Here is a 21,845-nt window from a genome sequence, read left to right on the forward strand (position 1 = left end):
GCTATCGCTGCTAATAGCTCTAAACCTCCTGGATTAATGATGCTCTGAGTCACTGGAAAAAGCTGTCACTCTTGTTGTATGGATGAGTACATGTAAAAAGACAGTAACACTCCTCCAAATGCTCCCAATTAAAAAGGCTTCCTTTAGTACTACTACTTTGAACAATAAAACTACTGAATCAGACCTTCAGCTTAAATGCATAGGCAAAAAAACTCTCAGATTACTTTGAAAAGATACTCCACATGCAGAGGGTGGGTGGAAGAGGTGGCAGCATCTCTTTTGGAACACAGACAATATAATAAGGCATGCCACTTATGCCATGTTACTGACTTGCTGGTATTCCAAAACAGATTTTCTTATACTGAAATGACACAGATGTTTACCACAAACATCTATGTGGTTTCTTCACCATTTGAAAATGAAAATGGATAGTGAGTAGACATCAATAGGTTTCCTTTATTTCAACTGCACTTTGGACTGACATATTGTGCTAATAATAAAGTTAAGATCGCATTTTTCCTGCTTACAGGAGTGCACTGACAACTATCAACTGTGACAGAAATCAGTATTGTAAACAGAAAATAATTCCTCTTTTTAAAAAAGGTTAGGACCTCATTTGCTATAAACACAGAGTATGATGCAAGACATCCAAATTTGCCTGCATTGGTGTTTTTCTTTCACACACTGGCAAGTAACACTCTTTTAAACAGCTCATTCAGGGAGTAACTGAAGAGAACTAGCAAAACTTCCCCAAGAGCAGTAGTTTAAAAGGCACCAAATGGCAGAAGAGCTCTCCCTCTCCTTCTGCCTCTCTGCAGCATTCAGAGGTCTGACTACAACTTACGCCTCTGCCAAGGCCATCACTGCTGACTCTCTTCCTGTCCAAAAGGCAACTCTCTGGAAAACTGCTTTTCCTTGCTCCTAAAGCTGACTAACTTTCTCATCTCATACTCAGAATCCAAACCAGAAACAAGCAGGAAGATAGGTTACCTTTCCATTTGGTCTACTCTTGTCCATTCTCCTCAAGGGGCAAGCCTTTAAAACACAGCATCTTTTCTTTTACTACCATTCTCCTTTCCCATGACATATCTTCAGCTGGCAAATAAGCAAACATGAAGTATTGAGGAGAATTATTTCAGATTTCCTTAGACTGAGAACTAAGGATTATTACAAAAACTACTTCTCTCCTGCTAAAATCCACACCTTACAGACAAAAAAAGCCTCAGCATTCTTCCTCAATAACTACATGAACTTGTGAAAAAAATTGCTCCTTATCACCTGACACCAGTGCACAAAGCTTTTTACTCCAGAATTCATTTCCTTCTCAAACTGTCTTGATGTTTAAATGATAGCAGGGGAAAAAAGCCTTTTAACAACAAAGGCAGACAAATGAAAGGTGGTAGGAGGAAGGAAACACCTCCTGATCATATTCCAGTAACAAGAATATCCAGCTTTAAATTATTCAACCCACTCTTCAATTTTGGGACCTTTCATGATGCTGCTACCTTATTGGCTGCCCAGACAGGCATGGCAGGAAAAAAAATTTTCCACCTGAAATGATCCAGAAGTCTCCTTTCTTTTCTGACAGAGGTCTTATAAGCTGAAGTGTATGTGTTCTCTCCTTGATTAGGGCAATCAGAGAAATAAAGGGTGGTTTGAGATGGAACAGACATTGAGACCAGTCCCATTTTTCAACCCCCTGCATAAGCATGAACACGTTCTACCAGACCAGGTTGCTCAAAGCTCCATCCAACGTGGCCCTGAACATTTCCAGGGATGGAGCATTCACAATTTCTCTGGACAACCTATTCCGGTGCTTCACTGCCTTCATCATAAAGAAAAAAAAATTCCTTATGTCCAATCTAAAACCTATCCTCTTCCAGTTTAAAAATATTATCCCTTGTCCTGTCACTGTGTGCCTTGGAAAAAAGCTTCTCTCTCTTTCCTATATGACATTTTAAATATTGAAAGGCTCCATTAAGATCTTTCCAGAGGCTTTTCTCCAGGATGAGCAGCCCCAGCTCTCTCAGCTTGTCCTCACAGAAGAGTTGTTCTATCCCTCTGACAATTCTTGTGGCCTTCCTTTGGAGCAAATCTAACATCATCTTTCTTGTACTGATGATCCTGGAGCTGCACACAGCACTCCAGCTGGATTGTCATACAAGTCTTCTCCACTCAGTCTCTGATCTGCCCTACACAGCACCACTGCAAATGGCTCTGAGAGGAAGCCACTATGATTCCCCTGTCCTGTAACAGAAGAACACTTTGAAGGATGGACAGAGCTTCACTGTGGATTAATATTTATTTTTTCATGAACATATGTATATAAAAACATGCATATATATATAATTTATATATAAATATATATTTTATATATAAATATATATATTTATAGAAGCTACTTGTACAAGAGACAGACATCCAAATTTATTTTTGTTGCTGCATTCCTGGAGGAAGAATGTGCTGTTGAACTGTTTTAGCTACTGCTGTCCATCAGATAAAGCCTGTAATATTCTAATAGGAGCTACAGATATGAACATCTGTTGTTTCTCACTGCTGCCTCTACTGAGGAGATAAAAACAAGCTGGTATAGATGGCACACACTTTGTGATACATTTGAAACACATTCAAGCAAAACCTTTTCCACGCACACCAAAACAAGAAAGCAAGACACGCCACCACAGGAAAGTATCCTTCAAGTACATAAACAACAAGCAGAAATAGAAGGAAAATACTGGCCCTCTGTTAAACAGGAAAGGTGGATTAGTCACCAATGATGCTGCAACAATTGAGGTTCTAAGACTTTCCTCACCTCTCTCTTTACCTGCACTGCTGGGTCTGGCCTCAGGAACAAAAATCCAGGTTGATACAAACACAGTCCGCTTGACTGTAGAGGAAGATTTGGTGTGGGAACTATTACAGGAGATACTATTGAGTATCCACCCAAAGGTGTTGTTAGGAGACCTGGCTGACATGATTTGAGACCATTTTCCGTAACCTTTGAGAAGCCTTGGAGATCCAGGGATGTCCCAGGAGACTGGTAGAAGACTAATTCCACTCCCACCTACAAGAAGGTCTTACAGGAAGATTCAGGAAGGTATAGGCTCATCAGTCTCTCTTCAGTCCCTGGGAATGTTACAGAACAAATCCTCCTAGGGGCTATCATATGTCAGATGAAGCACATTATTGGGAAAAGCCCAAGGCAGTGTCACCAAGGACACATCGTAGTCAACAAACTTGATCACCTTCTATAATAAGGTTCACTTGTTGTGGGGCTAGGTGGGCATTGTCTGGCTGGATTTCTCCAAGGCTTTTGACATGTTTACCCACAGCTTCCTTCTGGACAGAGTGATGTGGTACGATCCACAGACATGTGGTCCTTGGGGGTGGGAATCTGGCTGACAGGGTGCACCCAGAGGGTGGTGGCGACAGCTTCTTTCCAAACTGGTACCTACCAGAAGTTGGGTCCCACAGGGATCTGTGTGGGGCCCAATGCTGTTTAATATCATCACAAATTATTTGGAAGATGGGATCAGGTGTACACTGACAAAGTTTGCTAACACCAAACTGAGTAGGAAAGTGGACATTTCAGAAGGGAGAGCCAGACTGCATTTCAATCTCAGCATTTCTAATTCTCTGCTCTCTGGATTTTTCCTCAGAACTGATTTCTGTTCACATCTGTGTGTACAGAAAGGGAAAAAGAAATGGAAATTCATCCACCATATACTCACATAGGAAAGCAGAATAAGTAACATTTTACTGCATTGAAGGGTGCTGAAGAGAGACCGTTTTCACTCTGAGTAGAAATAATGGAGAAGTCCAGAGAGTGGTTTCTCCTCATTTTTTCATTGAGGTTCCAAGTATAGCTAATTGCAGTATTCCCAAGAGGCAGTCAGACAGTATGGGAAACTAGATTTCTTCCTGACCCACAAGACAGAAATATCTTTAAAGAAACTCCTTATTATTAAGAGAAATTCATTCAGCAAGGCAGAAAGAGTTTAAATAGTTATTTCTCTTCTATCTGCCTACACATTAAAACAACCACAGACACTGGTATGCTAGCATCTGCTTCCCCCTCATAAATGTGTACTGGATGATCAGTTAGGTCTGGGATCATTCTGGCCAGTCTGCTTATGCCCAGGTGTTAGCCACATCACAAGTAGCACAGGGTCCTACAACATATTTCAGCTGAAAAGCAAAGGGCTGCTGTTTCATTACAATATGCTCAACCGGGACATGCCAGACTTGGGACATGCCTGTTGTCCTTCTCCCCAAAACTATATTGCAGAATTCTTTTCTATTCACAGAGGCTCACATCAGGCACCTACAATAAACAGCAGCTGCACTAGAAGGCCACAAAGCTAGCCTGAAGAAAAAACAAAAAGCCATAAACTGAGCAGAACTGCCACCACACAGACTATTGACTTGCACCTGGGATGGGGCAATCCTGGTTGTGTGTACAGACTGGGGAATGAGAGGCTGGAAAGCAGAGTCACAGAAAGGGACTTGGGGGTCCTGGTCACTGGAATTTGAACATGAGCCAGCAGTGCCCTGGCAGCCAGGAGAGTCAAGCATTTCCTGCAGTGCATCAGGCACAGCATCGGACAAGGAAGGGGATTGGATTGTCCCATTCTGCTCTGCACTGGGGTGGCCTCACCTTGAGTATTGTGTGTAGTTTTGGGCACCACAATATCAAAAAGACTTTAAACTATTAAAGTACATTCAAAGGAGAGCCACGAGGATGGTGAAGGGCCTTGAGAGGAAGAATTATGAGGAATGGCTGAGGTCTCTTGGTCTGTTCAGCCTGGAGAAGAGGAGACTGAGAAGAGACCTCATTGCAGTCTGCAACTTCCTTGTGAGGGAAAGCAGAGGGGCAGGTACCAATCCCTTCTCTCTTGTGTCCAGTGACAGGACTCAAGGCATGATGCTGAGTCAGATTGGCTTAATTTGTGTATCAGGAAAAGGTTCTTTGCCAAGAGGGTGTTTGGGCACTGGAACAGGCTGCCCAGGGAACTGGTCACAGCACCAAGCCTGACAGAGTTCACAAAGCATTTGGACAATGTTTTCAGGCATATGATGTGGCCCTTGAGGTGTCCTGTGCAGGACCAGGAGTTGTACTCTATGATCATGATGGGTCCCTTCCAACTCAATTTATTCTATGATTCTGTAATTCTACAAGTCTGGATTCTATGAGTCCATGATTATATGATTCTATAATTCTATGATTCTAGGAACTGGACTACTCTAAACCAGGCATTACACTGGAATGGGTTCTAAGAAACAGAAAGGGCAAATAGACTACCACTATGCATCCAAGTAAATTATCCATGTAGTAGAATTTCTTCTCATAAACTCCTGTTCTTCTGTGTGCCCATGATAGCATCAGAGCTGCCTGTAAAAGGCTAGAAGTGTACCCAGTTTCTAGGTGGTGAAAAATTGTTTCTCAGAAAAGCAACAGTTTTACCATTTCCTTTGAAAAGCTGCATTTAAGAAAGCTCCTATTGAAATCAACACTTTACAATGCCAACAGAGATAATTAAGTTCAAGGATCACCATGAAACACTCTTTCTTAAATTATTATGAGAAAGTTGGCCAGGCTGCTGTTTCACTCTTTGAAATCTGCGCCATTTGTCTTTAAATGCTGTCACCAGCATTCCTTCAATTTCTAGAGCAAGTAATCATTTTAGGCCCCACTTTTTCTGGGGGGTGAATGTAAACACACTGCTGAATGGATGGCTCAGAGAAGAGAAAAATATTTGTCTGTGCTAAGAGACTTTACAATATCCATGCGTTTGACTAAAGTAAGACATATTTGCAGAAGATACAGTAATATGTACAACTTCAAGTCTGGGACTGCAGTCCTACAGGAATAATCAGGGATTATAGCCTGTTCCAGGAATCTAAGAGGAGCAGTTCCTGGAGAGCATGTATAAGTAGTACAGAACTGCAGAAGTGTAGCAGAAAGGAGAAATGAAGATACAGGAACAGACAGAGCTTGGCTAACTTGCTGAATTAAAACTTATCATCACTGCATAAATTGCACTGATGGTTTAATTAAAGAGAAAGCAGCAGTTTCAGTGCCCATATTAACTACTTCTGAATTCATTCAGCTACAAAGTACCTATTATGAAAACATGCAGGGTTTGAAAACATTATTATGAAAACATGTAGAAACTTTGTCTCTATTGGAGTTCATATAAATTCTCATTATTTATTTCAGTAGGATTTTCATTGCATCCATATATTTTGGAGATGATCATGCTGGATAAAATATCTAAAAACTAAGTCACTAAAAGTCAAAGTTTTTTAAACTTCTGATACAAATACAATCCTTGGCCAGTTACCTCAGAGGGATATCTTTTAAAAGATGGAGGGATATATTTTTTAAATATTTTACCAATTGTTTTTAAACAGACAGAAATCCTAGAAGATGTATGCAGACCTGTAAACTATTCAAAGACTATTATTAAGAATTATAGTTTCTTTATACACATGCAAGGAGACTTTTTTAAAACTATTTTGAAAGCACTGGTTGCTTCTATTTACTTTCTAACTCTCTAGACCACACTGCTGCTCTTACTATTCATATCACCTCCTTTTGGAGAGGGCTTATTTCTTCCACTTCAAGTAATTCACATTAAGAGTTCCCACATCGTGTAGTTCTGTCTTTCCTTCTCTCTTTGACAGCTTGCAGCATCAGCTCCCTTCAGAATAACCATTCATGAGACACTTAAATAGTGTGACATAACAAACTCACTGTATGTCTTTGCCAGTTAAGTCATTAAAATTTTATTACACTTCATTTTTTTGATTCTTCTTAGAACAGTAACTTTGTGTAACTGAAATGTCATCTCTTTATATTGTTTTTGCAGAGCAAAAAAAAAAAAATCCCAGTTTACATCTCCTAATTTCTTTTCCTATCAAACTAGTAATACCAATTATCACTCTTAAGATTAGTCTGTTGATATCATGGTTTTATTATAGCTTCTCAAAGCAAAAAATCAAATTTTCTATTCAATTATTGCCCCAAGGTATCTATTAATATTGCCTTATTTAAAAGCTGCTAGCGAATCTCATGCTATTTTTTTTTCCTGGTTTATGATTTTTTTTGCTTCTCCTTGCCAATATCTACATTTGTGTAAAATTCAGATTTCAAAGTACAAAAAGCTAAGCATAGAGGTTTGAATTCCACCTTCCAGTCAGAAGGAATGACTAATTTTACAAAAGTTTAGCAGGGATCTTGGATGGTTACTAACAAGGATCACTCTGCCTTCTGCTTAGGGAACTCTACCCAGGAAAGCACACAGGATATCAGAAGAGTTATAAGTTCAGTAGAAGCAGTCACTAGTCCTCCAGAGATGCATTAAACTGACTCCTTGATTTATGTCACAACTCAGGAAGCTTGTAAAACACTGAAGTTAAACTGAGGCACTGAGGAAAGACTTTAAACACAGAGATGGAACTATCTCCATAAGCAGGAACCTCTGCACTAGAGGCTGATCTCAAGGCAATCTTTCTGCTGGAAAGGCACATTTGGCTGCAAGGCCAGTGTCCTGATGAAAGTGGAGAAAAGCTTCTTGGAGCTGATTTAAGGCATCAATTTCTCTTCAGTTCTGTGCACCTAAGTCTGAAAGCTGTATATTAGGTAAATTTAGCTTTTATCTTAGCTTATTCTATTAGCAATGCCAACGCTTACAGCTGAGGTTCTGGGCTGGTTTCTCAGCATCACATGTAGTAGAGCCAACAAAGGCAATTAAATAGTGTGCTGCTCCACATCTTTTCCCAGAGTGGCTCTGAGTAGCTGCTGAAGTCTGTCAGTCTGTCTGTCAGTCGGGAAGGCTGCTCCTGCAGTGGTCAGAACTGGTCAGTCTCCACCTGGCCTGCAGCAGTGGAGAGACTGCCTGAGCCTCACACACCTCCCAGCAGGCTGTTAACCAGCCACCAAGGCTGAAAAACTTGTAAAACAAGTCAAGCTGTATCCTAATATGATGCTAAATTTAATCATTATTTTATCTTTGTGTCTCCAGCCAGCCTGCAAAACACCTCTACTATCTTTCTAACAAACCAGGCTATCAGTGTTCAGGAATACTTGGAGAACACACTGGAGTTCAGGCTATCCTGAAACTTTCAGGATGATTGCACCGTTGCTTCCACCCTGTTATTAAGAAGTGCCAGAGATGGCATGTCCCTCTGCCTCAGGACAACAAATATGGTGACTATCTAGCAACATTAAACCAATTATTTGAAAACATCTCTTCACAAATTTCAGGAAAACATATATAACTACTTCCTATGTATTTTAATATTCCAAAATGCTATACTGCTGAAAAAATACTCTTTTTTTTCTTGCAATCAAACTATTTTCATTGGGTTACTAATTTTAAACATTCAGCATTACAAAAATTTTATCAAACAATAAATGCTTCAAAAAAATTCTATTAAAAATATCTTTCACAAGACAGACCAATGTCTCCAGGGAATTTCCTGTTCAGAAAAAAATAAATTAACAGCTTCCTTAATTAAAATATAACACAGTGAAGAATCAATGGCTAAATTAAATTTCTTTAAAGCACATTGTTTTACATTCCTTCTCCTGAAAAAGAAATGCTCTATTATATTATTCTACGATATATGTAATAGGGAAAAAAAAAAAAAGGGAGAGTAAATGCCTAGCATGCATTTTAACAGTAACTATGAAAAAAACCCTCCGCTTCTACTATAAGGAAGTAGACAAATTAAATCAAGCAATCTGTGCACATAGCGTCTGCTAAAGTCAATTGGTACATATGAAAGGATAAAATGTATTAAGTGCCTTTACTGGAAAGCAAAACTAAATCTCTGTAGCAGAATGCCCCTCCTTTTATTTGATTTTAAAGAGAAATAGGAGGGAACAGCCTGAGATATGCTAAGATAGGGGGAAAAAACCAAAGGATATTGACCCAAACCAAACAACACTTTCAGAAATCCAGCTAAGCTTAGTTACAAGGATTTGCACACTGAAATCAAAAGCAGACTGCCTTCAGTACATGCATAAGGAAGAGATAGCTCGATGGGTAGTAATACTGCCAAAGTGAAATACCTTTTGTTACAGGACATGTACAACAGTAATACAACTGTTCTGAAGATGCAAAAGGACATGAGTCTGCAGCTAGCCTTTTACATGGGGGCAAGCTGCACTTACCTCTAGATTGTTGATGTAAAAATGAGTGGCTGTGAATAGAGCGAATGGTCTGCAAGCATTTTAGCATTACTTGTGAAAAGATAATTCTAATTTCTCAGCTATTATTGGCTGCAAGTATTCCCTGATGTAATTATGGAGTAATAGCTGAGAACCTGATTGTAACCAACAGTTAGTAGTTTGTTGCTAACAAGGCAAACATGACAAACAATTTTGAGGCAATTATTGTCATTACAAGCCACACTCAATTGTTCAAGGCAAGCGTAATAGAAAGTGACAGTTGTGCAGCTGGGAGGGTGGTGCGGGAAACAAGATTGTTCTCTGGTTGCAACAGACCACTCAGACTCTAGCAGAGAGTCTGCTCAATGCATAATTCATGTTTAATAATATTTTAGTCTCTAAAGCAAATTACAGTATAAGATAAGAAACAAACAGAGACATGTAAAAAAAAATCCCACAAGTTATTATAAGATGGAATAAGACACGCAGAAAAAACATGGAGCAGGGGGGAGATGTTCACAAAAGCCAACTCACAAGATGCTTGCAAATGTAAATACAGTAACTCTACATATTAAAAGAGTCAGTTATAAAAGCAATCCATTTGCTATGCTTCAATGAGATGGGGGCTCGTGTCCAAATCCCAGTTTGAGACTGTTGTATGATTAGGTAGGTCCAGGAGGAAGGAAGGAGGGCTCTCCATTGAGAAATGTTGATGATTAATTCTGAACAAATTTGAATTGTGTGTAGAGTCAAAGGAAGATTTTCATCCTCTCTTACAATAGAAGTGCCTCATGCATCAGTTCAGTATTCTGATGACAATGCACACAGCAGCTGCCTCATCAGCAGCAAGTCCATTAAAATACTTGATTTGCTGAAAATTCCACCCAGCTCTCCTCAACAATATTAAGGGCTGAAAGTTTCTAACACAGATGCAGGAACATTTCAAGCTCTTGCCCAGGTTCAGTAATATTCATTGTCAGTGACATTGTAGCACTGTTCAAGTGTCATTACAGTGTTACTTGTAATGCCTTTTGCACTGATAGGGTATCATTTCAAAAGAAGCCATTAAAGCACCACTGAAACTAGATTTTCAAAACTCTCTGACTTTCTGGTCATGTTTCACCATTTTTCTCCTCTTTCTTAAATCACAGAATCAGAGAATGTTATGGGTGGAGGGACTTTAAAGAACATTTAGTTGCACGCCCTCTGCCATAAGCAGGGACCCCTTCCACTACAATACATTGGTTTATGCAAATAATAATCCATCAAACCAAATGTGATGAGCTAAATCGCTCCAGGTGCAGCTCCACTGAAGCAAAATAGCATCACATGCCAGCTTCTCAGGTACACTTTGACTCTGCTTAGGTGAAAGTGATACTGATTTTCTCAGACAGAGGAACATATTATAACTAACTTCCTGTCTAAAAAAACCTCTCTGATTCTGACATTTTTGACACACTTCAGTGCAGCCCATGGACTCACTCAGAAACAAATATGTGTGACTGCACTGTCTTTTGCTTTATTCAGTAAGAAAGCTGGTGACTGCAGAAGGTAGCAGAGCAACAGCTGCAGAGACAGGAGACCTTTGCCTCTGTACATTACATCTGTGCTCCTTTTTCACTGCCATGAGACAGGCAGATATCTTAGATTTTCACTTTCAGAAAAGTAGTATTTATCATTTCACTCTGAGTGATAAGAAGTGAGATTATTTCCCAAAAGTTTGCAAGTTTCAGGGGCTTGAACAAGACTGGAGGGTCTGAATATATCACAAAATTGTCAGATCACCTGGTCCTAGCTCAAATGTAATTTTAAATGGTCTGCCATTTCACCAAATAAAAAAAAAAGTAATGTTTTTTTCTATCCTCTTTATAAGTTAACATTCTTAACCAGCCCAAACTCTCCCTACTAAGGGAGGGTTACCTTAAATTACCTTTTCTTCACAGTAAAATTACCTTTAACACAGTTAAAATACCTTTTCTTTCTGAAAAATTAGCTTTTTCTTCACAGTAAAATGCTTCTTAATTTGCATAATGTCTTTTATAAAGTATAAGCATTATCAACAACTTTAATAGCATTTTAGTTTTGTTGATATGGATCTACAGATTGCAAATAAAACCAGTCAAGTCACAAGAAGTCCCTGAAATGAAAAGGTTCTCTAAAAGTATATGAGGTGGCATCTAGGAAAACTGACAGACTGCTTCTTATTTTATTTTTAGTATTTTTATTAAGGCTTTATGACTTCATGTGGTAATGTCAGTCTATCCCATATACCACAGAAATTTCAGGTGCTTTCCTTTGAAGTCTAAAGCAGTAAAGGTTTTTCAGTAAAAGATATCTAAACTTTGCAAACAGTTTGGCTAACCTTTAGTGGGCCTTTACTGAAGTCAAGTGGATTTAGACCTCATTCAGAACAAGGACATTTGTAAAACCTTTCAGTGCTTGAACAAAAATCAAAAGCGCAATTCCCCTTGATGCAAACTGATTTTATAAATTAATGTAAAATTACATTTCCACTGAAAATTCCTAATTACCAGCAAAAAGGTTTTTGTTTTTTTTTAATCCAAAAAGCATGGATTTAATGCTGTGAATCATCTGCTCTCATGTTGATTTTGCTTCCTCTCACTTTACTCAAGATCAAGAGCAGGGCCAATACATTGTCAACAGCCTAGACAATTTACTCCATTATGCTCTTTCACTAATGTGTCTTCATTCTGGCCTGCAGTTGGTGCTTGGACTCATATATCTTGAACTTAATCTGCTTTGAGAAGAAAGAAAAGTCAATGTTTCAAGGCAGGGAGTCCAGGTTTCAGTGGAATAAAGATAAAAGCAGAAAGAAGTAAAACACTACAACAAGATTTGAATGAGAAGATGGGTTAAACTCTTGGCTTGGACTTTGTTCAGAGAGAAAAATCAACAGCAAGTCTGCACTCTTGCATAGACAGTCAGTTTTGACAACTTAATCAGCTAATGTTACTTATTTCAGGTGAAGCCATTGTGTAGAGATTATAGCTTTGATGCAGAAAACAGGTATTTAGATGGCTGACTCCAATACTTGCATCTGTCACAAACACAAATGAGTGAAAGGAATAGTTAATGTTAACAGCCAGGTTTCCTACATCTATATTGTGTAAAAGTGGCAATTTGAACATGCCAAGGAAAGGCAACTGGCACCATCTAAGTGATCACAAACTACTCAAAGACATAACTCTCCATTGCATTACAATATTATTGCTCAGTTTTCTATAAATTAGAAAAAATACAACTAGGAAAAGCCTATTAATCTCTACATCTAAATTGGCAGAACAAGCCCTGTTAAAGATTGACTGCTGACATATTTTGTCATTGTTAGCTCCTATGTCTCCACACAGTGCCTGTGAGGGGTAGTTGTGTGTATGTATAAATAAACATGTAATTATAATTTTCTAAAAACTAGATTGAAGAGACCCTTGAACACAGTCCCTCCACCCAAATCCAGACTAATCACTGATATGTTTTAGTATACCTCAGTAGAGTGAAAAATACTGAAAATAAATCAATCCTGCATCTTTCAGTTTGAGTTACAGTCAAATAGTCTTACCCCTGACTTTTACTTGATAGCTCACATAGTTAAAAAAACCCAAACAATAAAAAATGCAATGTCAAATTTGTAGTGAATTCTCCTCACTTCTAAGATTGTATATGCTCTTAACTTCCTCTAATAGAGCATCCCCCTACATATCTCATGTCTTGGTAACTAATGAACTTCCACAGTGAGGAGGGGAACACACCCAGCTGCTCTGTACAGGGCTCAGCTAACAGGCAAGGGCAACAAAAATCTTATTTTCACTCAGGGTAGAAGCTGTTGCTGCTTCTTTGAAGGCCTATCTAGAGGTCATTTTTCACTACAAAAATCATTTTTTTAAACAGATTGAACCACTAACTTAAAAAACAAAAAAGCTCCTTTATTTCCAACTCAGTTCACAAACCTTGCCTGCTGTCTGTGGTCTGAGATGGGCAAAAGGGTTTGATCCAGCAACATCAGAGCCCCAAGAGCATTATTAAGAGAAAAGAGAATTAAAGACAGCTCTCAAGTTGGAGCTTTGCCTGCAGATGAGTTACACACAGGGCTCACTCCAAAGAATCAGCTTAGGACACAGAACTGTGTCATGTCTAGGGAAGCAAGTGGCAAGCAAAAGAGAAAGGAATGCATGAGCAATTTGCAGCTCTATTATCCAGCTGGCTGCAAGAGAAAACACCTCTGAGGCACTGCTGAGCAGACAGCCATACCCCATTCCCAGCTGGGCAATGAACAAATTGTAAATTAGAGCTCCTTTCCTTTTCCATCTCTCCAGGGAAGAGCAGCAGCCCTTTTCCAACTCCTACCCCACTGTTGCAGCAGCCCTGCAGGTGCTCAGGATTTTCAGCCATTCACCAGCAGGTGTGACTCAAGACCCTGTTATTGAAAAGTGTACAAAGGCTAATTTAAAGTGGGAACCGTCCTTAGTAGTATTGCAGCAACTTCAGGACCACGGATGCAATTCACCAACTCTCCACTCTTTTCATTATTTCCCTAATTCCCTGTACCCTTTCTACCCAATAAGCTTAGTACAAGTACTATGAAGCCTCAGTCTCCTTGCAGAGCCCAGGACTTTTGTGCAGTGCCAGCACCCATCTACTCTGAGCAAATATGCACCTTCTGTCTCTGTGCCCTCCCTCCTCAGCATTTTTCTCACCTCCCATGGCATTTCTGGATGTAGAAGTCTATTGTTTTCAGCTCATACTGTGAGTTGCTCTCATACTTGACTTTATTCTATTTAGGTTCAAGCAACCCAACAATGAGAAACAGGACACAGTATTGGGCTGGAACACATTGAGAAACCTCAGGTCAAATTTTCTAGTATGAGTCTGTAATGGACTCCCAATGAAAAATGCCTGTCTAAGTAGGGTGCAAGTACAGCCCCAAGGGATGAGGCTATGAAAGCATCATATTTCTTTTAAATAGACAGTGTCAACATTCTGATGCTCTGATAAACTGAATTGGAGGAGGAGCCTCCATCTATCCCTCGGTAGCATGACCCAGCTCACTATTACATTCCTCTAGGGTACACAGACTGTTTATATTCCAGTACCAAATCAATTTAAATGCATAGAAAAAAAAAACAAACAGGGGATGTCCTAAAATATTCTTATGCTATTTCATATGGAAAACCACGTAAGTAAAGTGATTAAACACATCACCTTTAGGTACACTAGAGTTATCCTTAATCCACCCCAGGCAGCAGTTTTCCTAATGATTCCCATTAGCAAATTATCCTCCCAAAGAGAGCATGCTTGGAGCAGCAGAAGACCTGTGCTGTCCTATTCCACCCCAGACACCATTTCCAACTGCATGTGCACAGGCAACCTTATGCAACAGCAAATTTCCACCTGCCAGGATGCAGCAAACACATTTCAGATGAGGCAAATGCCAAGTGTCTTTGTGTATAGGCTGAATGTGGTGGCTGACATAAACTTTCATAGACATGCAGAGTGTTTGAGGGAAGGGAGCAAGAATCACTTTTGACACAGTCTCATGCTTTGGTGATGATTTCAGTGCACGTGCACTATAATTAAGGATTAAATTTGTAAAATTTTACAAGGCAGCCTGTGACAGCAGAAGGGATTGTACTGCTAAATTCAAGTTCCCTTTTATTTTCCCTCTTTTCTGTTCCATCTTTCCTTCCTCTACCTCTCATATTATTCATTTTCTTCCAATCTTATTTTTTCCTGCCCTCTCTTCTCCTTCTTCTTCCCCCCCCCCCCACTTCTCTCATGTCTTTCTGCTCCTCCTTCAGCCCCTTCTCCCACATCTGAAACAGCAGTACTGCTATAACTAGCCACACTTAGGTTTGCTACCTGACAACAGCTAGCAAAGGAAAACAATGAAGCAGGGAGAGTGGCTATTTCAAATCTCTCTATCAGCAGATGTTTTAGCCAGAAGACACAGCAAAAAATAGGATTGCCTTAGGAAGGTGAGCAAGTGCCATCTGGGAGGAAGAGAGGGAAAGCTGGGAGATTTAAAGCCATACTGTAAGATCACACTGTTCGAAGTTCAAAGACCACAGTGGATTTACTTCCCATCATTTCAAATAGCAAGTGACAGATTTGCAGCATTTTATCATTCATACTTAGGTTCTAATATGATTACATATGGCACATGAATCTGGTTGCAGCAGGTGTTAAGATATGTATGACAGGCATTTCTTCACAGGTTACTGTACTGAGCTATAATTTTTATTTCAGACATAAGCATGCATGCAATTACTATTAAGAAACTATATATGTGAAACTTCTACAGCATAGTATTGCAGTGAAAGCCAGATGCATTAAAAAATCACCTTCCTAAGTATCCCTGTAACCTCTAAGTCAGCAATATTACTATATTATTCCTGTGAAAAGTCAAACTTCAACAGAAAAGTGAACTATCTTTTCATACATCATATGCATCAGAACTGTTTGTCTAGTGAACATATGTAGACAGAAATTGGTTAAAAGTTGAAAAAATTGTGATGGCTTGAGGACACTCAGACAAAAGGCAGTTGTGGTTAGAATCTGGCCTATCAAATCATCACAGACATCCTACTCCTTCCTTTGTTTGGAGAGCAACCCAGCTGAAGATCCAAGCCATCACCAGGTCCCACCAGCCACTATGCACCACATCATTCTCACCTAAATATCTTACCAGCTAGCAAATGACCATGATGCATGAAGTGCAAAGCATCCAGGTTAGTCAAATCCCATATATTTAGTGTTCAAGAGAAATATTAAAAGCATTTCTGATTTGGCACATATGATCAGGAAATTCCCAAGTAGCAAGTACAGAATTCCAATGTGTTGTTTCTAATGGCAATAGAATAGACCCACACTTTGGGTGCTAAGCATTCATGTGCCACTCCTGAGCCACTGTCACAGTCTGTAGTAGACAGGCTATTTGTGAGCTCCACAATCCAGACAAGTTCATTCCAAACCAGACAAATTTATCTTGCTCTATAACAAGGGCTGAATCCAAAGACTACACACCCATGTACCTTCAACGCCAAGTCAGTTTTATCTCTGACCAAAAAGTAGCTTTGTGTTGTAAAAAAGAAACAATTAACATTCAAATGTGCTTGCTGTTTTCTCATCTTTTGCCTCTATTTCTCCATAGGAATCTGTTGTTTTCATCCTGTCTTCTGAATATCACATTCCAGTTCCTATCTCCCAAATAACCAGCTTCTGTGACACTACTCTCCCTCCTTGTAAAAACAACTTTCGTAGCTTTCTGGATTGCCTCAGAAAGGTTTGAGTTTCATTTCCTTTTATTCCTGTGCATGCTCACACTACAGAGGTATAGATGAACAGTAAGATAATGCCACTTAACATATAGTTGTCTAAGCACTCACCTGTTGACTAAGCAACAAATAAATTAAACTGAAAAAAACCCAAAAAACTAATTTCTTCTTCTTCATGCTGAGATATAGGGAACATGTATTTCAAATTACCTAATGAAACATACTATGAAGAAAAGCAAATTCTAAATGAAAGCACAGAATGGGAAAAAAGACAAGGCTATGCCACATTTTCTGTACAAAATGAGAGCCTTACCATCCTGTTGACCCTGGAGATTCTGAGGACTTTGCATTCTCTCCTCCAGATTTGAGCTGAGGTCAGAGTTTACAGCTGACATTCTAGTTGAGTCACTCATATCAAACTCATCACTTTCTATAGAACTTTCATCCTGCAAATAGAAAGAGACATGTCAGAAAACACGGTGCACTGTTCACATTATATGTGCAGTTCATTCTCTTCCCATTTGTTTCACTCACACACAGTGTGAAGTGTAATCATGCTAAACAATTTTTTATATAAGAAAACAAGCAGAGGACATCAAGAAGAGGGAGGAAACTACAGCATTTATTTGGTATGATAATCTGATAAATGTAATCCGTTCAACAATGAGGATACCACATAGTATATTCCAGAAAAGAATTGGTAACTAGAGACCCCATAGCAAGTCCTTGTTATTCAAATTTGGCTGAGGAGACCTCCCTATATTCTCTGTCTGAATCCTTTACCTTTCCCACATGGAAGTCAGTAACCCTGTGAATGACTCCTGTCCTGGTTTGAGCTGGGATATTTACTTTTCTTCCTAGTAGCTGGTACAGTGCTGTGCTTGGATTTTGTGTGGGAATAATGTTGATAACACACTGGTGTTTTGGTTGTTGCTAAGTAGTGCTTACTCTAAATCAAGGACTTTTCAGGTCTCATGACCTGCCAGTGAGCAGGTGCACAAGGAGCCAGGAGGGAGCATGGGTGGCCAGGACAGCTGACCTGAACCGGCCAAAGGGATATTCCATACCATAGAGCATTATTCCCAGTATATAAACTGCGAGGAGTTGACCAGAGGGAGACTGGCTGGGCATCATTCTGTGAGTGGTGAGGAATTTTATTTGGCATCACATGTCTCTCTTGGATTTTATCCCTCCTTCTCTCTCTCTCCTTTCATTACAATTAGTAGTAGCAGTAGTGGCAGTAGCAGTAGTAGTAGATTTTACTTTGTTTAAATTATTAAACTCTTCTCATCTCAACCCCCGGGTTTTCACTTTTTTTTTTCTGATTTTCTTCCCCATCCCACCAGAGTGGGTAGAGGAGTGAGCAAGCCACTACATGGTTCTTAGCTGCTGGCTGGGGTTGGCAACCTGACCTGGTAAGAATCCATGGTCAAATTCCCTTGACATGATGTCACACTTACACTGTGTTTAAAGAAGCATCTATGAAAATGAGAAAGCCTATAAAAGTTCTGAGCATGGTCATGACTGTCAGTGGCAAATAAAAGTAATATAAATACAGGAGAATCATTGTAAATTTATTCTACATTGTACATCTTTAATATGACTTATCTATCAAGTCCAGTTATAGAGCATTTTACAGGGATGATAAGAAGGGCAAAAAGTCCTGATCATTATCCCCACTTATAAAAGAAAATAGTTTTAGGCACAGTTCAGAAAATATTCAAATACATATTTGACTTCAGTTGCTTCAGTCCCACTGAAGTTCACACATCCACTCATGGATTAGAAATTAAGTATCCACAAGTCTGGCTCTGGAAATGGCTGAGGCAATGTACAAACCTAAGGCAATATATTTTCAGTAACAACTTTTCTGATGGTTACTGCTGTTAAGAAGTACTTGAAAGAGCTGAGAGAAAACTATGGCAAATAGATTTGTACATCCTGAAATGTTTGAAACAGTTTTCCAATTCATTTTTATTTGCATTTTCTAATCAAAACAGGACAAGACAGGATTCTGACTACTTTTGTGGGTTGTTCACCAGAACTGACCTAGAAAAATAGCAATCTCTAGAACATTATTTACTGTGTACTTGTTGTGAAGTGGATATTACAGGTTTTAATATAGCTGCTTGCTTCTTTCTGAGTGTTAACTCTCAAATCAGTTCCTCCCCTAGGTCTCAGCAGTGTTTCCAGGTTGTATGGACATTTCTCCTGTTTCCAGAAAGCAAGTTCCCTGCAGTAATGACTCATGTTAAATTAGGATGAAGTACTGCAAATGCCATTCAGGAGCAAGAGTGGGACAACACACAAAGTAAAGCTGTTCTGCACTGCCACAGCAGGACAGTGACAAATAAGGGAGTAAATATACTTTGTTCTCAGGGATTTGTAAAAAAACAAATGGAAGAGTGAGGGCTTCTCTAACAGGCACCTGTCTGTCTTGCCTTACACAAGGTAGCAGCGCCCAGTCACAGCAGCAGCAAACACCCAAACAGTGCCCTCACAGATGGACCCTGGTGCCCACCAGCCTCCTGCCCAGACAGACAGGGCCAGGGCACACACACACCAGATGGGTCTGAGGCTTAGGGAAAATGCACTCTGCTTGTTCAAAGAGCAAGATAAGAAAACAAACTCCCCCAGACCTTCTGGATTGCTGTGTCTCTGTTAAAATGCAGGGGTAATTCTCATTGAATCCTGCAGGACCCAGCAAGCAGCAGCTCACATATTTCAGTTCTGAGGCTAGGCAATTTGATGGGCTCACAGAAAGGGGGCTCTGGCTGACACTTGCACAGTTATAAAGCAACACACATAGGCAGCCTGTTTGCCTACAGCACTGCAGAATACCTCCACTTCACTTCCCAAACTGTGTACACCTCTATCTGTGTAGACCTCTATTTGAATCTGCATGGACACATGGGCATGGGAACAAAAACTGAGTACCTATGGCATTTTTATAGCAGTTGTAGCACAGCTCTAAATTCCCACAGAGTGGTGAGTTCTCCTTTTAGATGAAGCCAGTTTCCCTCTCATCAGTGGTCTCAGCTTAAAAATGTGGAATTGAAGATGAGAGAATTAGGAGATTTCAGTCATTATGCTAGCTAGCAGTGGGAACCAAGTTTACTCCTGTCTCAATTCCACACAAGAATACCTATATGATTGATTAAATCTTTCCTACAAACCCAAGCCTGTTTTTTAAGTGCATGAAATAGTTGAACCAGATGTCTTGCTCCTTTGTACTACAACATTTTCCCTGTCATTTTGTTCTCAGGGCCAACAAATGTACAGCCCGGGGAAAAAAGAAAACCTTGGCAAAACCATGATTTGAGAAAAGACATAAGGATTATTTTGAGAACTTTCCTTGTGCCCACTCTGTTCTGAAAAGTTATTATTACTAAAACATACAAAAATTACTTTCATAAATCCAAAACTTTCCTTGTGCCCACTCTACCCTAAAAAATTATTATTAATAAAACATATAGGAAATTACTTTCATAAATCCACTGCTGCAGGCATTTCATATACAGTAACAACAGAGCTACAAAACCAAGCTGGGCAGGGAAATACCCAGCAAAGTTAAGTCCTGCTGCCTCCAAATCATTGCCACTGGCTTGTCTAGATGAAAAACTGGTTCAACAAAAATTTCAGTCATCAGACCAGAAAGACTACACCAAAATATTCAGGCTACAGAAGATCTGTGGCATGGGGTCCTGATCCAGCATGAGTCCTTGACCCTGTTGTGGAAGTAGTAATTCACAAAGGGAAAAGGTGTAGAAATCAAGGAGTCCTTTAATTCTTAAGGCTACTGCAGAATAAAACCTCTTCTCTCCTGCTAGTTGAAACTCTACTTCAAAACCCCTCAAATCATCAGGAGACTCAATAGAAGGAAAAGATGACCAGGCTGTATTATGCATTAAGAAATTTGTGTTTGGGATCTCTCCCTACACCCTCTGCAATTAAAAAACAAGGGTCGAACTGAAACAAGGATCCTGATATTTCTAGAAAAGTGGTGAAATCCCCATTCCAGGGAGTGTTGGATTAATGAAATCTCCAGCAATAGCCCATACCTACTTATTGGTAAAACAAATCTGGCTGACTGCACAAGTCAGAAGTCAGTCAGGGTCTTGACACAATCCAACAGTCAAGGTTGTTTTTGAAGGCTTTCTTTATTAAAAAATATCTTGTAGCTGAACAGGAAGACATAGAATGCAGAACTGGGGTTTTTTGCTGGCTTCTATTTGGCAGTTTAAATGGCAAATGAACAAACTTCTAGCAAAATGAGGTTATCACAAATAATTTGGTATGGGCCTGTGAATTGATGGAGCACTTCTTAAGATCTGGGAAAACTCTGAATAAATCAGATAAAGGAAACAACCTTTGAGAAGAAATAAATACAATCCAATCCCAATTCTTCATGAAGAAGCTTGATTCTCAGTCTACTTCTCCTCCTTCTTTTTTTCTGCCTTTTTATTTAAAATTTCAAAATCAACTCCTACTCTTATTATTAAGTTTTTACCTTAAAATTTTCAACTGATGTTGCCAGGACTTTCATCACTGTCAGTGCCATGTGTTGCATCATGTTTGCTAGCCTTGAGAACACCATGGCAGTCATTTCAGCTGCTGATGGTATTGGTTTCTAAAAGCAGACAGTGGAAGTCACTGCTGGGCACAGAAGTAAGTCTTGAGTGAACATGCTGCCCACATCACCCTTTCCACTGGTCCAGTGAAAGAGCACCTTCAGGCAATTCAAAGTACACTCACTACCCCCAGTCACAGAAGGGCCATAGGTCATATTTTCTCTCAGTCTGATTGCTTGAAAACAACCCTGCCTTGGCTTCACATTGACTGTTTTAGCAACAAAATTATAAAGATAGGATCAACAATCATCTTCACTTCAGTTTCCTAGCCACCTGAAAGACAAGTACAAAACAACACAGGGGAACAGAAAACCAGACCTAAAAAGATTTCAGGTCTTACCTCATCTTGCTGTGAATTTAGTAGCTGCAGCTTCATGTGTTTCATATAAGCCATAGTAATGGGCATGTTGTAATCAATCATACTGGTCACCAAAGTTGGAGGTTTTCCATTATCTGCAAAAAAAATTAGTAATTATGCATTACATGTTAATTGTGGAGGCTAAGTCAGCCTGTTCTGCAGTTAAAGTAAGACTGTTAGATTATTAAGCTCTAACTTTTGCATTTGCAATCACTTGTAGGCTGTACAAATTGAGTTCTCCCCCAAAAAAAGGAAAACCAAGATCAAACCCTGAAAACTGATTAACTCTTCTACCTTAAATGACTACAGCCCATATACCCCATCTATTCCTTATGCTTAAGCTCCCATACAAACATTTCCATAGCAAAATAAATTATTTCCTCCACATA

General features: G+C 39.5%; 1 protein-coding gene and 1 long non-coding RNA gene across 3 annotated transcripts in view; one reads left to right on the forward strand and one right to left on the reverse strand.

The window, feature by feature from the left end:
• The window catches only part of NOL4 (nucleolar protein 4), a 190,430-nt gene that overhangs the window by 122,343 nt on the left and 46,242 nt on the right, over positions 1–21,845 (reverse strand). For both annotated transcript variants that reach the window (XM_064706061.1, XM_064706060.1), the window contains exons 4-5: positions 21,439–21,551; positions 16,781–16,913 (exon numbers count right to left, since the gene is read on the reverse strand). In XM_064706061.1, the coding sequence (XP_064562131.1) occupies positions 16,781–16,913; positions 21,439–21,551 (246 nt within the window). The remainder of the gene's footprint in view (positions 1–16,780; positions 16,914–21,438; positions 21,552–21,845) is intronic.
• LOC135444417 (uncharacterized) overlaps positions 17,491–21,845 on the forward strand; it is a 28,128-nt gene continuing 23,773 nt past the window's right edge. Inside the window, exon 1 of the long non-coding RNA XR_010439213.1 lies at positions 17,491–17,611. This is a non-coding gene — a long non-coding RNA (uncharacterized LOC135444417). The remainder of the gene's footprint in view (positions 17,612–21,845) is intronic.

This window comes from Zonotrichia leucophrys, chromosome 2, assembly GCF_028769735.1.
Source record: "Zonotrichia leucophrys gambelii isolate GWCS_2022_RI chromosome 2, RI_Zleu_2.0, whole genome shotgun sequence".
NCBI classification, from domain to species: Eukaryota; Metazoa; Chordata; class Aves; order Passeriformes; family Passerellidae; genus Zonotrichia; species Zonotrichia leucophrys.